This window comes from Ictalurus furcatus, chromosome 2 (genome assembly GCF_023375685.1).
Source record: "Ictalurus furcatus strain D&B chromosome 2, Billie_1.0, whole genome shotgun sequence".
Classification (NCBI taxonomy): domain Eukaryota; kingdom Metazoa; phylum Chordata; class Actinopteri; order Siluriformes; family Ictaluridae; genus Ictalurus; species Ictalurus furcatus.
The window spans coordinates 19,913,230-19,931,940 of record NC_071256.1 but is presented as its reverse complement, the minus strand read 5'-3'; the positions used below and the strand labels follow the sequence as shown (position 1 = coordinate 19,931,940).

Sequence of the window (18,711 nt, the reverse complement as noted above, 5' to 3'; positions counted from 1 at the left end):
ATATATATATATATATATATATATATATATATATACACACACACACACACACACACACAATTACAAAGTCTGCCTGTAAATTTTATGTGTATATATGCACTGGAAGTATATTAAATATAAATTTAAATATTAAATAACAATAACACACAGCCAGGAAGATTTTAGCAAACACTACTGCATCTATACTTCATTTCATTCTCGTCACCTGTGATATCACTTCCTGTCAGGCCGGAACACAGAGAGAGCCAGAGAGTGAGAGAGAGGGAGGAATAAGGGAGTTGATTTGCTTTTGCTTTCACTTTGCACTCTCGGCAACTGACTCACTGAGTATCTGTGGACACTCACACACTCTTAAATACACACACGAGCAAGAAATTAGCTGAAAGGACAGAAAAACCCAGTCTGATCCTTTTACATGGCTTTCAAATACCCCGAAGCACGACGAGATGAGAGTAAGGTGAGCGTGGGTTTCACTTTTATACACACGCATACACACACACACACACACACACACACACACACACACACATTTGCTCTTTTGTTCTTCCAGTTTCTCTTAAGAAACACTGATATGTACCCCCCCATACACACACCTATGGAAAGTTTGAGTAGCTCACATTCCTATCTCCAGTTGTCATGATTAATCACGCTGACCGTGTGTGTGTGAGGGGTCAGATGTCACCAGGGTGATAGTTATTTATACAGCGTTCACTGGAAACGAAAACTGCACACAATTAATGTATTTTATAATTCAGATTGAAAGTGTAGGTTTCAAATTATGTGAATCTGTGTGTGTGTGTGTGTGTGTGTGTGTGTGTGTGTGTGTGCGCGCATGTCTCAGGTGGATGACTATAATGGTGTAAAGATCCCTGATCCGTACTGGTGGTTGGAGGACCCTGATAGTGACGAGACCAAGGTGATGTAATAATAATAATAATAATAATAATAATAATAATAATAATAATAATAAAACTAGAAGTAGAAGTTGGTCCCATTAGGTCACCATGTCTACTAACATTTACAACCACAATTCCAAAAAAGTTGGGACAGTATGGAAAATGCTGATAAAACAAAGAGAAGTGATTTGTAAATGTACTTTGACTTGTATTTAAATAAAAAGGTATTTGATGTTTTATCTGCATAGTTTTTTGGAACATAAATGTTTATTTTGAAATTGATGCCAACATGTTCCAAAAAAGGTGGGACAGGGACAATTTAGGACTAATAGTGATGTGACAAGTTGAAATAAGGTGATGTGAAACAGGTGAGGCAATCGTCTAATCATAGTATATAAGGAGTCTCCAAAAAGAAGGCCTAGTCCTTCAAGAGCAAGGATGGGTTGAGGCTTGACAATCTGCCAACACATATAGCGAATAATCCAACACTTTGAGAACAACATTCCCCAAAGACAAATCAGTAGGATTTGGGCATTTCACCTTCTACAGTGCACAATATAATTAAAAGATTCAAGGAATCCGGTCAAATCTCGGTGTTTAAAGGGCAAGACAAAAAACCACTTCTGAATGCGCGTGATCTCTGATCCCTCAGACGTCACTGTCTTAAAAACCATCATGAGTCTGTAATGGATATCCTGACATGGGCTCGGGAATATTTTGGTAAAACTTTGTAAGTCAACACCATTCACCGCTGCATCCACAGATGCAAGTTAAGTGCATGGTTGCATAAGCAGAGAGTGCATGACCTGTCTCAGTTTGAGAATCTGTGGCACAATATGAAGCGCAAAATAAGGCTATAAAGGCCCCATAGAGTTGCGCAGCTGAAGAAATGCATAATGAATGGATTGGGGAAAATTCTGATTGCTAAACTTAACCAACTGGTGTCTTCAGCATCCAAACGCTTAGCAGTGTTATTAAAAGTTAAGGTGATGATAGACAGTGGTGAACAGTCGACTACCTTTTTTGGAGTGAGTCATCAGATTTGAATTGAGTGTATATTTTCAAAAATATATTAGATTCACAAAGTAAAACATCAAATAACTTGTTAATAATTTCTCAGTATAGTACAGGGTGAATTGAATTTTCAAATGACGCTTTTTGTTTGGGTTTTTTTGCATTTTCCATACTGTCCCAACTTTTTCGGAATTGGTGCTGTATTTATTTACTTATTTACTTCCATTTTAGAATGTTTGTTTGTTTGTTTGTTTGTTTGTTTATAAATCTTTTTTCTTTTTATCCTCTTTAACAATATTACAAACATCGTATTTTAGTATTATTTTAATTATAAATTTTAGAATGTTGATGATTCTATGATTGTTATTATATTTAATTTTCATTCTTTAACATTTAATTTCTTTTAACATTTTATTTAATTTTATTTTCAGAATGTTGAGGGTTTAATTTTATTCCAATATTTTCAGACCTGCATAGTTATTTTGTTTGATTGTTTGTTTTTTACTTTGAAACACTTTTTTTTCTATGTTCTCCCTTTTATTTATTTGTTTTTCTTTTTGACGTTCAACTTTAGAATGTTGAGGTATTTTTGAAAAAAAAATTGTAGAATTGGTTTTTAGAATATTAAAGCAACTCTCTGTTGTGGCATTTTGTAAAAAGATTCAAATTTCTGAAGGAAAAAAAGTCCACTTTAAACAAACACGCCAAGACAAGTGTGTGTAATGTTTCTATATTAAAATACAAGATAAAGTCCAGGTAATAAGAACAGAAAATTAAGAAGAGAATGTGTGTGTGTGTGTGTGTGTGTAGGCGTTTGTAGAGGAGCAGAATAAACTGACCATGCCCTTCCTGGATCAGTGTGAAGTTCGAGAGCAGTTTCATCAACGCCTCACTGAACTGTACAACTACCCCAAATACAGCTGCCCTTATAAGAGAGGAGACAGGTACACACGCACAGAATCATATTTTAAGTGAAGTGATTATTGTCCTATAACAGCACAGTCTGAAGTGTTTAATTCCTCTCCTATACCGCAGTAATCTGCCTATAATTACAATTTTTAATTTTTTTTAAATCTGTTTATAGTTGTAGAACATCAGTGAAACAAGTTCCTTCCTGTTCTCACTTACATCATAGCAGCTATAAGCAGTCCTTCCCTCACTAGCCTCTCTTTATTCTCTCTCCTCAAGTTAATTTGACAAAAAATGAACTGTAGCTTGTCATGTTACAGACGCAACACTCAGCGCTCTGAACAAACCGATCTGAAATAAAATAAAACCGCTGTGTTTCTGTTTGTAATAACTCTCAGTAATGACCTCGTTGCCTCGCAGGTATTTTTACTTCCATAATAAGGGACTGCAGAATCAGGACGTGTTGTACGTACAGAACTCTCTAAACAGTCCGGCTTCTGTGTTCTTCGATCCTAACACACTGTCTGAGGATGGAACCGTGGCTCTCAAGAGTGGGTTCTCAACAATACACACACACACATATATAGAGTATATATGTATATACACCCACACTGCTTGTCTATCTCACATTATCTTCACTGATGAATTGGTCATCCCTCTGTGTGTGTGTGTGTGTGTGTGTGTGTGTGCGTGCAGTGGGCCGTCTGTCAGAGGACTGTGAGTATTTTGCATACGGTCTGAGCAGCGCCGGTTCTGATTGGGTGACGGTGAAGTTTATGAAGGCTGATGATGTCACTCAGCTTCCTGATGTCCTGGAGAGAGTGAAGTTCAGCTGCCTCGCCTGGAGCCATGATGCCAAGGGCATCTTCTACAACTGCTACCCCCTGCAGCATGGCAAAGCTGATGGTAATGCTGCGTGCGTGCGTGTGTGTGTTTGTTTGTGCTTGCGCGTGTGCGTGCGTGTGCGTATGTGTGCAAGTGTGCGTGCAGTTCGCGCATGTGTGTGCGTGTGGTAGATATATAACAGCTAAAATTTAATTAAATAATAAACGTTATTTAAGCATTAAAACTGCAGTGCAAGTTATATACAGTACACACAGGCTGGTTTAATATTTAATCCTGTTTATCAATCTAGTGAAAACAGAACAAATAAAGGATAAATAAAAGTTAGATTCATTTTTAAATAATAAAAAATAATGTACATTTTGAATACAAAGAAAGTTTTGAACTTTTATTTTGGAACTCAGAAGCATAATTAAAGTATTATTTTATAACATATTTCACTGTGTGTCTGTTTTAAGGCGTGAATGTAAAAACGTACACGTTTCTCTTTTTAATGCCTAAGTAACAACATCATCATCAACAACAACAATAATAATAATAATAAAAAGAGGAATTTTACTGCAGGCACAGAGACGACCACTAACCTGAACCAGAAACTCTACTACCATGTGATCGGCACCAGCCAATCAGAGGACGTGTTGGTGGCCGAGTTCCCGGAGCATCCAAAATGGCACAGCAACGTCACTGTGAGCGAAACAGCATGGTCGCATGACCTCACTCAGCATGGACACGCCCCCTTTTTCACCTAAACTTGTAGAAACCAGTGCTAGAAATGGTAGAGATGGAGAGAGAGACAGAGAGAGAGATTATTAACATTGTGCCTCATTTATTAAACTGGATATGAATGGATTTATTCGTAAATCATTAGTACAAGCATTTACATAACAGATTTGATACTGATGAAAATCCTGTAAATACGGAAAACCTTCGTAACCTACTTGTGGTCCTGAGTGTGATAAGAAGACGATTTGATCAACTTCCAATCATATAATCTGCATGGATTACTGCACGTTTATATCGGGAATATACTGGGGAGTTTAAACTATGTATGTTTATTACATTATCCAGAACAACTTATAGTACAGCTTTGGAGTCTCGATCAAAAACACATCCTCGTGCTAGTTCACTCGCTCAGGGACTCAGAGCTCCATCCAGAACATTTAGTGAAAACTAGTGATTTATTTTATTAGCATTAATTAAAGAATATAAGAAATGAAGAAAGTGACACAGCCATAAATTAAGACAAATGAAATTAACCATTTAATTGAGAAAGGAAATGGCGGTGTAAAATAAACAGAGGACGGGCCGGTCTGTCTGTCTCCGCAGAGCCGTAAGCCGTAAACAAACACCTCAGCTGGAGGAGGATTTAGCGCTCTCTTACTATTATTATTATTAATATTATAATATATTTTTCAAATATTTTTACTGGTATAGAAGTGAGTAAAAAGAACTTCCACTTCTGCATTTCAGCCTTTACTCTGATTGCTCATTTCATGCTCCTAGCTGCCTGTGCACTTTACCTTTTATGGAGTTTTGTGGGCATTGCTAGATGCAAATGAGCTGTGTCAGGAACACAGTTTGCACATTAATGGGAAATCAGCATTTCTGAAACCTTTGTAAATCCAGCGGAATATTTCAGTTCTGTTAGAGCGTACGCAAACGTTTACACATAACTTTACACACAACTTTGCTAAAAGACTTGATAAACGAGGCCTAATGTTTGCAGAGTTCAGGTTTATCACATGACCTCACCACAAACCTTTAATTTCACTTTTTTACCTCAGTTTTTTTTAATTTATTTATTTATTTTTTTTATTAATTATGGGTTTAATCACATCATTTTATATTTTATCAACATTTGCTCAGCTGGGTCAAAGTGGGTTTAATTACCAGCTACAAATAAACACACATATACATACACACACACACCATGTAACTTTACATTATAGTGTAATGTATCATAATTAACATCAAGTACATTAATAATTACCAATAAAAAATTATCATGGAATGTAATAGTATAAAGTACTGACTCCCAATCTCTCTCTCTCTCTCTCTCTCTCTCTGTACAGATATCAGATGATGGACGTTATGCTGTGTTGTCCATCACTGAGGGTTGTGAGCCTGTTAACCAGTTGTGGTACTGCGACTTACACCAGCTTACCAAAGGCATCTCAGGTGTGTGTGTGTGTGAAAAAACCCCCTCTTATTATTAATATTTTTAAATTACTTTTAAGACGTTTTATTCTGACTGGAGTAGATTACGTTACACCCTATGTAGTACACATATGTAGCGAACATAAATCCAATTTGGGATTCAATTATTAAAAATTCCTGCATGAGGAATATTTGAAAGGGATTGATTACAGATTGTATAAACTCAACAACGTTTCAGTTTGTGATTATTTTCATGGGTATTGGTAAGAAAACAGCACAATTGTCTGTGATGTATGTGATCTAATTACACAATGGGGCTGTGTATAATGTTATACATTTATTAATATTCATTATACTCATCATTATTCTGTATATGTTCTTTATACACTCATTAATGTCCCCATTTAATGGCTTCTTAGCTGTGATTTGATTTTGTACATTGAAGTGCTCAACTGATTTACACAACATCCAATAACGTTCAAGATACACCGAGATACGTTCAAGATACGGGGGTGGGGCATATACATTCTAGAGAGCATTTAATTGGACAATCATGAACTTTAACACAAGCATGAATAATCATAACACTTATCTATCAAATTAAAATAGAATATCGTCTATTTTAATATTCACGTAATATTCAAATAATTGCAATCAAAACGAGTGCATATTGAGTCATTTATTTCTGTGTACTGTGTAGGTTTGCTGCCGTGGGTGAAGCTGGTGGAAACGTTCGAGGCACAGTACTCCTACGTGACCAACGAGGGTACTGTGTTCACCTTCCGCACTAACCTGGACGCTCCGAACTACCAAGTAATCAACATCGACCTGCAGGAGCCAGAGAGGGAGAACTGGAGAACGCTGATCCCTCAACACGAGAAAGATGTTCTGGGTAAACACACACACACACACACTCACACACACACACAGACACAAAAAAAACACACAAAGACATACATTCAGAAAGAAACCGACAGACAGATAGAAGAGAAAGACAGAACATGAGAGAGAGGGAGAGAGACAGACAACGAGCGAGAGACACTCAATAAGAGACAGACAGAAAGAACGAGAGAGACGGACAACGAGAGAGAAAGATAGACAGAACCAGAGAGACGGACAACGAGAGAGTGAGACAGACAATGAGAGAGGGAGACAGATGAGAGAGAGAGAGAGACAGAAAGAAAGAGAGACGGGGGAGGCAGAAAAACACAGAGAGAAACAATAATTTTGTAGTTCCTCCTCTTCCTAAAAGCTACACCGTCCCCCCCCCCCCCCCGCACCACACACACACAGACACACACACACACACACACAGTTCCTCTTTTCTCTGAAGTTTCTTTTGACCCGCTGTCCTGTGGTGTTCCTGCTGATTTCCTAACTCCTGTTTCCTGTTTCGACTGAAAATGATGAAAGGCCTCTGCAGTGTTGATTTAGTGGACCTTTTTTTCTCAGAAGTTCTGACCGCAGCGAGGACTCAGGACTTTCACTGCACTGTGTTTCTCTGGATGAGAAAGAGGAAGTGAGCAGTGTGAATTTAACAGGCGTGAATTTTGGGGATAATACTGGTTTTTGATATTTACATGATTTTTTTTACGCTAACTCTGCAGGATTAGAGTGGAGCTGGCAGTGTGTTTATTTAGAAAGCGAGCTGGTCTTTCACGGCGTGTCGTTAGCGGAGTGCTGGTCAGGAGTCTGTAGATGATGTTTACATGAAGGGATTGAAGAAACAAAAATATTTTTAAAAATAATAGTAACTCTTACAACAATTGAACTGATTTTCTAGATCATTTGTGTTAGTAGATTTCCTAATCATTATACATTATATCATTATCTCTTCACACCACTGGTTAAACTCAGGCTTTGTTGTAATCCTGGTTTTGTTAATCTGCCTTGTTAATCTTGTTTTTGTAAATCTGGTTTTGTTAATGAGGGTTTAGTTAATCATGCGTTATTAACCTGGTTTTAGTAATCTAGTTTTGTTAATCTTTCTTTCTTAATCCAGATTTATTAATCTCAGTTTGATAACCTGTCTTTGTTAATATGTCTTTTTTAATTCACATTTTTTAAATCTGGCATTATTAATCTGTTTTAGTTTGTCACGAGTCGTGGTCGAGCCAGAAGCAGGTGCAGATAATGACTTTTATTGAAGCAAACGTACTAAGAAACAAAGACACTAAGACAACTTGAAACAACACTGTGGCATGAAACAAAACACTGAGACATAAACAACATGAGTCTAAGACAACTTAACATAATACTGTGGCAAAACTAAACATAAACTAACAAGATCAAGAAACATGGAACACAGCGGTCTAAGACAACGAAAGACAAACACATAGTGCAGACCAGGACTATATATACACATAAGTGCTCATTAACCAAAACGTGAATCAGGTGCAGGTGGTCATGTGACAACTAGAGCAGTGCAGTGGCTGATGGGAAGTGGAGTCCCGAGTTTCTTGATACGTGACATAGTTAATCTGGATTTAATAATCTGGTTTTGTTAATTTGTCCTCAGTTTAGCTTTGTAAATCTGGATTTGCTCATCTGTCTTTGTTAATCTAGGTTTACAAATATGGCTTTCCTTAAACCTGGTTCTGTTAATCTGGTTTTTTAAATCTGGTTCTGTTAATCTTTGTCAATCTGTATTTGTTAAAGTTTGGAAACCTGACTTCCAGTCCAGAATATGTGTGTGTTTTTTTTTAATTTGGCTCGGCTTCTTGTCACTAGTCTTTCAAGCAGGCAAACGTCCGTGTGTGCTTGAAAGTGATGTCATGACAGTCCTTGCTATTGGTACTGTAACTCTAGCTAGCATGCTAACTCTATACTTTTTGGGGGGCAGAGCTTTGTGTACATGAGTGGAAATGGTCACGGGCTCAGTAAGTAAAAAAAATCATTCAAATCTCATACAACTCCACCCAATTAACCATTAGAGACATTTTCCCCCATAAATCCAACCTAATGCACATTTTGTTAATCTGGATTTGTTAATCCTGCCCTGATATTCTGGGTTTATTTTTATTTATTATTTTTGCATTCATCCTGGTTTATGAGTTGTTTATTTTGCCTGTAGGGTTTGTGGAATGTGTGAACCAGAGCTTCCTGTTGGTGAATTACGTACGTGACGTGAAGGACACACTCCATCTGTATGAACTCTTGTCCGGACGCTGGATTCGTGAGCTGCCGTTAGACGTGGGCACAGTGGCGGGGCTCAGCTGCAAGAAGAAACACACTGACTTCTTCTACAAGTTCACCTCCTTCACCACACCTGGTGGAGTGCATAATTCATCTTCATAATCTACATAATAATAATAATAATAATAATAATAATAATAATAATAATAATGTGTGTGTGTGAACTTTCACCTGCAGGAATCATCTACCACTATGACCTGAGCAAACCGGATGCAGAGCCCACAGTGTTCAGACAGGTGGAGGTGAAGGGTGTGCAGTTCTTGGATTATCAGACCAGCCAGGTATACACACACACACACACACACACACACACCAATTACTGAATATTCCTATACCAGTGTGTCATTCGCTTGCTCATAAATTACATGTCATTTAGCACAGATGAATGCTAAAATGTCAAAGCTCTGTTGATTTCAATTCACTCCACTCATAAAGTAAATGAACACGATTGTGTGTGTGTGTTTTGCAGGTTTTCTATCCTAGTAAAGATGGCACAAAGATCCCGATGTTCCTGGTTCACGCTCGCGGTTTACAAAAGGACGGCTCACACCCCGTATTTCTGTACGGATACGGAGGCTTTGAGAACGCCATTCAACCCTACTACAAGTGTGTATTCTACACTAATGTGTGTGTGTGTGTATGTGTGTGTGTGTGTGAGTTTGACTGCAGCATTGGCAACATTGCAACTGCAATATATACGCTAGCTGCCTTGTGTAATTATATAAAATTATTGTGTGTGTGTGTGTGTGTGTGTGTGTACAGTACAGCGAACCTGCTCTTCGTCAGACACCTGGGTGGGATTCTGGCTGTGGCCAACATCCGAGGAGGAGGAGAATACGGTCAGACGTGGCATAAAGGTACCCAGAACCTCCGATGGTCTATCAGACATGATGTGTTTACTGTCTGAAGTTCTTTACTTTTACACCAGAGCTACGTGGCTAATGTTGCTAACAAATAATGGAAGCTTACAGCCTCCAGTTTATCACGGTGTATTAAATGAGTGTGTAAATCATCACACATTCACCTGAAGTGACCGTCTCAGAGATAAACAGTTTCATAAAATAGCAGAATAAATAAATAAAACTTTATAATCGTGTGGCTCATATCATAATGTGCAATCCCTCCTTTAAACTTTAGGCCATGCCTCCTAGCTGAATGATATACTACCTTTTTGTGCACTACCTTTGTGTGATATACCACCTGTGCAGTGCCGCCACACTGTGCAGTTTTTTTCTCACAGAGATATGCTGTCTTCAATGTTAAGAAAGAAAAATAATTTTTGAGTATTTCAATATTAAAAAAAAGAAGAAGAAATTAGTGTTAAATATTTCAATAGTACAATGGGCTGTGGAACTCAAGACGTTTTCTGTATCGACTCAGACTTGTCTTGGATCTGTTGACATTTGTACTCAGACTTGGGCATTGGTCGTGCTCAATATGGTCTTAGTCTTGATTGAAAGTAAAAATAATTTGTCTTTTCTTTTTGCATACACAAAGTTAGGCAAGTAGTAACTCCTTGTAGAAAACCAGCCTGATCATCATAACACTCATATGAAGCCAAATAGCTGAAGGAAAGGCCTGTGGAAATTAAGGATTTGAATTGTCCTTGACCCCCAGTTGGTCTTGACTCAAACTCCTTATCTTGGCCTTCAAAATGGCAGTCTTGATTATAGCCCTATACTGTATTTTAGTAGTCATCAATCTAGCTTCAGTAAACATTATCAGATTTATAAACCCTCCAGTCCTCCAGGGGGCAGTGGAGATAGTTACAGGTCATATGTGCTATGAGTTATGCATAAAAAAGCCATTATTTCATTTTTGTCTGGCAAACTGTATAAAAAATTAGGCATGACGCAAACCTATATGAATAGATCAGGAATATAATAGCAACTAAGCTAAGCATGGAATATTCCTCAAACATCCAGCCCTACTCCATACTGTCCATAACCTGTTCCACATTTTCCCCAAGTAAAATTGTGACTTTCTATAAATTTATACAAAATATCTTTCATCTTTGTGCTCAGACAAGAGACTTCTGTTCATTTCTTAAAGGTAAGTTATGAATTTATACATGAATGATTTACATTAATATCATCTTTAATATTTAACTTACCTTAAAGGGAGGTAAATTATTTTAGTTGGAGATTGGTGCAACAATTAGACATAACTTTTAATAATAATTCATTTGTCGGTTTATCTCCCAGGATGGAGATATAATCTCAGTCATGTTCAAGTGAGTAGTGAACTTATACAGATGTGTGACTCACGCAGTAAAGCACCAATCAGTCTGTTCAGATCGCAAAATGGCAAAACAGGCAACTAATATGACAAAAAAAAAGACATTTATTGTGATTACAGGGAAAAAAAATCTTTTAAAGTTTGTGTATATGGTATGACATTTCCTGCACAGAAAAAATTTTGGTCAAACAGTAATAAATAAATAAATAACTCTCAAATATTTATATTATTATAATACATTTCAGTTAAATAAAAACTAGCTAATGATCTAGCTAATTTTAGGTCATGTTTTAGCAAAAATATTTCAGGTAATGTTCTAGCAGGACATAATTTTAGGTAATGTTCTAGCGGGACATAATTTTAGGTAATGTTCTAGAAGGATATTTTAGATAATGTTCTGGCAGGATATTTTAGGTAATGTTCTAGCAGGAATATTTTAGGTAATGTTCTAGCAGGAATATTTTAGGTAATGTTCTAGCAGGAATATTTTAGGTAATGTTCTAGCAGGAATGTTTTAGGTAATGTTCTAGCAGGAAAATTTTAAGTAATGTTCCAGCAGGAATATTTTAATTAATGTTCTAGCAGGAATATTTTAGGTAATGTTCTAGCAAGAATATTTTAAGTAATGTTCTAGCAGGAATATTTCAAGTAATGTCTAGCAAGAATATTTCAAGTATTGTTCTAGCTAGAATATTTTAAGTAATGTTCTAGCAGGAAACTTTAGGTAATGTTCTAGCAGGAAACTTTAGGGATTTTTTAAGGCATTGTGGCAGACACCCTTGTCTGCCACGGGCGACTTACCATTATTTATTTACATTTATACAACTGAGCAGTTGAGGGTTAAGGGCCTTGTACAAGGGCCCAGCAGTGGCAGCTTGGCAAAGCTGGAATTTGAACTCAAACCTTCTGATCAGTAGTCCATCATCTTAACCACTGAGCTACTACTGCCCTGATTCTGATATTCATAAAATCAGAAAGTTGCCAAGAGAGAGATGTTATCTGATTCTATTTGATAGTTTTTTAATGTTGAAATGTTTGATTTAGTGTGTAGATGCTCTTTCCTCATTTGATAACGACGTCACACATTATTAAAAACATCATAACATGGGTGTTGTTCTCTAAAGTTTATTAAAAGTTTGTTTAATTTGAATGTAGGTCTTGTGCAGTGGAACACCTGATCAGTAGCGTGCAACTTCAGTAATGCGTTTCTCAGGAACGACCCATGTGCATGCCATGATTATCTGATCTGACTGAAGTATTTTCACTTTTCATTCATTTTCATTCATGCCCAGTAATTCACTCGAATTGTTTACTGGACCTACAGCTATGTATGGGGCATGAATAGCAGACCAGTTAAAATCAACTCATGTCAAAAGGTATCCATCATCGCAAAATACAGATCACTGCAACACATCAGAAAGAAGCACTGTCATCCTGAAAACATCTCAAATAGTTTTAGAGGCAGATTCAGATTCACTTTACTTACAGCGTCAAATATAAATATACCATCAAACATAAAAACCCATATCAGTGATATTAGTAATAATAATTAACACTTGCATTAATTTGGGTTTATTTCAGTGTTAACTAAATAATAAATGATCACATTAATTAATCCATCTATGAATGAAAAACATTATGCAAACTTCAATAATTCATCATTAATGATGTTAGTGTTAACAAAACCATTAACACTTACGTAGTTCAAAATGTTTTAAAATAAAATTAGGAACACAACTAATATGAAATAATATTCTTCATAACATAATTTATTAGAATAATTTCTATATTCTATATATATATACATGGGGGGGGGGCTTTAAATAAACATTTCTTTAATAAATCGTAATAAATGTAAATATAATCTTAATAAATAAAACTGGCGTTTCTCTAATGTGCATTTTTATTACTCGTGTAAGAGCGCCCCCTACAGACAAGTTGTGACGCTCGAGACACCTAGTTTTAGTTCAGAGGAAAAGTTTACGCACCCCACGGTTTTAAAATTGAAATATTATAAATACAAACCTCTATTTTATCATTTATATACAAAGAGAGAACAGACTGTCAAAATGTTAAAATTGTGTCTCTCTGATATAATGAAAATCTTTCAGCTATTCATTAAAAAGACCAACAGATTATTTGTTTATTAGGTCCAGTGTTTAGTTAAGAGCTTGTGTAAATGTGTGTGTTATGAAATAGATTTTTCCAACCCTGGCTAATTTGTCATAAAAATGCATTTTTATATCGTTTTATGAATAGTTTAATAAACACAAATGCATGAAGTGATTAGAAATATTTTATATAAATATATTATTATTATTATTATTATTATTATTATTATTATTGTTAAGAATCTACTACTTTCAAGCTCCATTAAAATGAATATAAAAAATGCCCGAAAAAGAAATTACATTAAAATACTTGATTATTTAATGATGTAAAGCTGTGTGTGTGTGTGTGTGTGTGTGTGTGTGTGTGTATGTGTATGTGTTACAGCGGGAACCTTGGCCAATAAGCAGAATTGTTTTGATGACTTTCAGTGCGCGGCTGAGTTTCTGATCCAGCAGGGCTTCACCACGGCGAGCCGCATTGCCATCAACGGAGCCTCTAACGGGGGACTGCTCGTGGGTCTGTAACACACACACAGAAACACACACACACACAGACACACACACACACACACAAACATTCTTCTTTATTTAAAGGTGAGTTAGCCAAAATAAATAATGAGCTCCTACAAATGTTTTACCTTCCCTTCAGTCTTATTAATTTATACATTTATTTGCATTGACTCTTTGACACTTTAAGATAGAAAGGGCCCAAGTTACAAAGTCATTAATATAAACACAAAACTGTGCTATTTTGCTCAAAAGAAAATTTCTAATTTGGGTTGTACATTTATTTTTCTTTCTTTCTTTTTTTAATGTCGTTTTGCATCTTTATTATATCAGGACCTTTGAGGTCTGAATATTAATGTGTACAACTTTGGCACTTCCTCACTACACTCTCAAATTACCTCTGAATTAATCTTTTTTTTCGTCCTGATGTTCCACCAGCTGCGTGTGTGAACCAGCGTCCCGATCTGTTCGGCTGTGCCGTGGCCGAGGTCGGTGTCATGGACATGCTCAAGTTCCACAAATTCACCATCGGCCACGCCTGGACCACCGACTACGGCTGTGCAGACAACCCCGAGCAGTTCAAATGGCTCATCAAGTATGAAATTATTTATGATCATAATCTTAAATGTACAATTGCAATAATTCTTAAATACAGACCTAGGAATCAAGTTAAAAAAAATTGATTATTACCGTTAAACGTATTGAATTTATTTAAAAAATCCAACTATATTGAAATAAAATGCCATTGTATAATGAATTGATGGATTTTTCCGATTTGTTTTGTAGGATGCTGGCCACTAGGTGGCAGGTAGCTTACAGTTCAAAATGACCTTTTGGCATTAAAAAAAATCATACACACACTGAGCAACTAAGAATAAATGTCACTGTCAGTTAACTCAATAAAGTGGTGTGTATTTGTCTATTAAAACTCTGATGCATTATTTTATATGCTAATAGATAGATAATAAACATAATTTCTAGGTAGAAAATGTATTCTGAAATATAAAATGCATTCAAATTTTCTAAAAGGTATTGCATACTTTTCACATAGATAAACATCGGACAAGAAAAATGTTTTATTTATTTAGTTTTAAATCCCCAACAAACTAAAACCTGTATTAATAATAATAATAATAATAATAATAACTGCCTTCCTGTGTGTTTTGGGTGGGAAATTAAAATGTAACTCTGTTTTATTTTACAGTGTCTCCACAAAAAATGCATACTACTCCAAATAAAATATTACAATTTAGAGGCTGAGCAGATATGAGAGTTATAAAGTGTGGATGAGTTGTTACTATGTTATAGACTGAAAACACCTAAATATAACATGATAAAATATCATGTTACTATTTACTAATTATTATTTATGTAATAATTAGTAATGTGATGATGTAAGCTGATGATGTGCGACTGTGTGTGTGTGTGTGTGTGTGTGTGTGTGTGTAGATACTCACCCCTCCATAACCTCCCATCTGTGGATTCCGAGGCTCCTCCCTTCCCAGCCATTCTGCTGCTGACGGCGGATCATGATGACCGTGTGGTTCCTCTGCACACACTAAAGTATGCGGCGACACTGCAGCACGGTGTGGGCCGGAGGGCCAATCAGAAACACCCACTCATGCTCCGAGTGGACACACGCAGTGGACACGGAGCTGGAAAACCCACTGCCAAGGCCATTCTTGAGGACACACACATCTTCTCTTTTATAGCTCAGACACTTGGCCTCCACTGGAGAGAGTGATAGAGAGAGAGAGAGAGAGAGAGAGAGAGAGAGAGAGAGTGTAAGAGAGAGGGGGAGGGGATAAGAGAAATTTCACAATACAGTACACAGAATTACACATTTAAGATAAAACAGCAGCAGCAGCATCTTACCTAGATGGGTTGCCAGGTATATTAGAATAACAAGGATGTTTTTAAATCCACTGACTTAAACCCTAACCCTGTTCTTGTTTTTATATCAGAGTAGGATCTTCAGCAGCAATGGGATTTTTACTTTTTTCATCTAAATTGTATTTGAGCGGTTTTATTTGGACACTTTCACTCCTACTTGTGTAAAGGCAAAATGACAAAGTCTTTCTTATGTGTCTTTACTTCATTACGTTCATAAAAATCATTCATGTTTTCCCCTCTGGCTGAATCCCAAATGATTGAGTGTCCTAGTTCACTACTGTATAATACCCTGTGTACTGAACATATGTAGTGAACTTGTTTTAAAATCATGAATAAAATAAAACATTTGATTTCTCAGCTTATGTGTATTTATACATATGTGCATTTATATATATTTGCATCACTTTGGTGTGCAGTAATCATCAGCAGTACTCTCTGGTGATTTTCTCTTGCTTTATGGTTTGTTTCACTGCCATACAATAAGAAAACAAAACTAAACCAAATGAACCAAAAGAATCAAATTGCACTCCGTTTGGGACTCGACTCACACTGGACAGCTGGAGATGTAATACTCGGCAGCACCACTGAGGGGCAGCAGAGCACTGCATCGTTCACCTGAGAACAGAGAGCTGTAGTTTGGACAGAGAAGTTGAGTGTGTTTGTGTTTATAAGAATACAACTTACAACTATAAAGAGTTACGAATATGACATGATTTTTAAATGTGAGGAGCAACAATGTCTGAGGTTTACTCCCCTCTTACCCCCCCCCCCCCACACACACACACACAAACACTCGCACGCACGAATAAAAACAGCAGATGAATCAATTGACACATGAATCTGGAGTGATTGACAGGTGTGTAGGTGTTTTGAACTCGCCGATATGAACTGACCCCCTGGAAGACCCGCCCCTTCCTCCATCTCACACTAGTAATCGATGGTCTTGAGTTTCCTGCCTGAAAGATGCGCTGATGCGGCATATCCCCGCTTTCTGCCTCTTTATTCATGTGAAATAAAATCTATCAGTGTGTTTGACTTAGCAAAGATTACACATGATTTATTAGGGATGCACTGAAGATTTTCAGCCAAAAACATTCAAAAATGCCATTAAATAGGACTACAAGCTGCGATAAACTGTCATTCTCTCTCTCTCTCGCTCTCTGACACTGGAGACTCCTTCCATAAATGTTAAATAAATGTCTCCTAACAAAAAGCGTCACATCAACAATTATATTTTACTTTGTTAAACAATAAGTTTTTATTTTTATTTTGTTTATTACGAGTCTTAGTTTAGAGTACAAGTCCCTGTGAATGAGCTGTTACTAGAAACTATAACTTATTACTAACCAACAAGAGCATTAATATAAACCTGAGATTTGCAGCTGCACTACTGTCAGAGCTGCTGTTATAGAGAATTCAACACCTGGAAAATTCTACACCTGGCACATTCAGGAATCCAGTTACACTCTTAAAAATGAAAATGTGATGCGATAACAGTAGATCCCTGTGGAGAGGTGGAGTGTTGTTCCTACAAGTGAACACTAGGTGGCAGCTCAATAACACAACTGTTCTTCAAATTCTAATATATCATTTTAAGCTGAACCAACATTATTCGTGTTTTTTTTTTTTCCTGTTGTTGTTTGGACAGTCAGTTCTGCACTCTGACTCCAGAGGCTTTAAAACACACTACATGATAAATGATAATATTTTACTCGAATACAGCAGCACTTTGTCAAGATTTCCTGCTGAGTTTTAATTGAATCTGTAATATTTCCAAACTCTCTCTGTCTCACTCTTCCTCTCTGTATCTCTCTGTCTCACTCTCAGTCTATCTCTGTCTCACTCTTCCTCTCTTTATCTCTCTGTCTCACTCCGTCTATGTCTCTCACTCTCAGTCTGTCTATCTCTCTCTGTCTCACTCATCCTCCCTGTATCTCTCTCTGTCTCACTCTCTCTGTGTCTCACTCTTCCTCGCTGTGTCTCACTCTCTCTCTATCAATCTCTCACTCTTCCTCTCTGTATCTCTCTCTGTCTCACTCTATCTCTCTCTGGCTGTCCCACTCTTCCTTTCTGTATCTTTCTCTCTGTGTCTCACTCTTCCTCTCCTTATCTCTCTCCCTGTCTCACTCTTGCTCTCTGTATTTCTCTTTGCCTCACTCTCTCTCTGTCTATCTCTGTCTCACGCTCAGTCTGTCTATCTCTCTCGGTGTCTCATTCCTCTCTGTATCTCTCTCTCTGTATCACTCTCAGTCTAGTGCTCTCTCACACTCTATTGCTCTCTCACGCTTCCTCTCTGTATCTCTCTCACTGTCTCACTATCAGCCTGCCTGTCTGTCTCTCTCTCTCCCTCTTTGTCTCACTCTCAGTCTGTCTATCAAAGTCAAACTCAAAAGGTTGCTTTATTGGTTTGACAAATCTTCATATTTGTATTGCTAAAGCTTGGGTACAGACAAATTAGAAAATAACTACAGAAATAAATAAGTAGAAACAAATGCACATAGATTCAACAATACTTTTTGAGGTTGATTGTCAGGGCCCAGGTCTGACAGTGTTGCTGCAGCAGGTCCAGGTTCTGCTGTAGACCCTGAGGTGGGGGACAGCAGGAGTTTAATCTCTAAGAGGTGCAAAGTGAGACCAGGCGCTGAAGACCGCTCTAAAGTGGAGGCCAATTCGCTGATGTATATATTGAATAGTGTTGGACTTAAACAGCAGCCCTATCTCACTCCACGCTCCTGAGAGATGACATTTGTTTGTTTTTTGCCAACTCTTACTCCGCACTTGTTTCCTGTGTACATGGTTTTAATGAGATCATATGATTTACCCCTACACCACTTTCTAACATTTTATAAAAACAAACTGTTATGCCAAATGGAGTCAAAAGCCTTTTTGAAGTCAATAAAACAGGTGAATATTTTAGAATTATTTTTGAATAAGGTATTTTTCAGTGA

The 18,711-nt window shown here is 37.0% G+C and overlaps 1 protein-coding gene across 1 annotated transcript; it reads left to right on the top strand.

Annotated features, from left to right (window-relative positions):
• The first annotated feature begins 231 nt into the window (after positions 1–231).
• On the top strand, positions 232–16,119 carry LOC128624675 (prolyl endopeptidase-like). The gene is made up of 15 exons (XM_053652336.1): positions 232–457; positions 842–916; positions 2,721–2,854; positions 3,240–3,370; positions 3,516–3,725; positions 4,227–4,348; positions 5,735–5,840; positions 6,520–6,711; positions 8,893–9,090; positions 9,192–9,295; positions 9,484–9,620; positions 9,777–9,871; positions 13,749–13,880; positions 14,309–14,465; positions 15,320–16,119. The coding sequence occupies exons 1-15, from the start codon at positions 416–418 to the stop codon at positions 15,612–15,614; spliced, it is 2,130 nt and encodes a 709-aa protein (XP_053508311.1). The 5' UTR covers positions 232–415; the 3' UTR covers positions 15,615–16,119.
• The last annotated feature ends 2,592 nt before the right edge of the window (positions 16,120–18,711 follow it).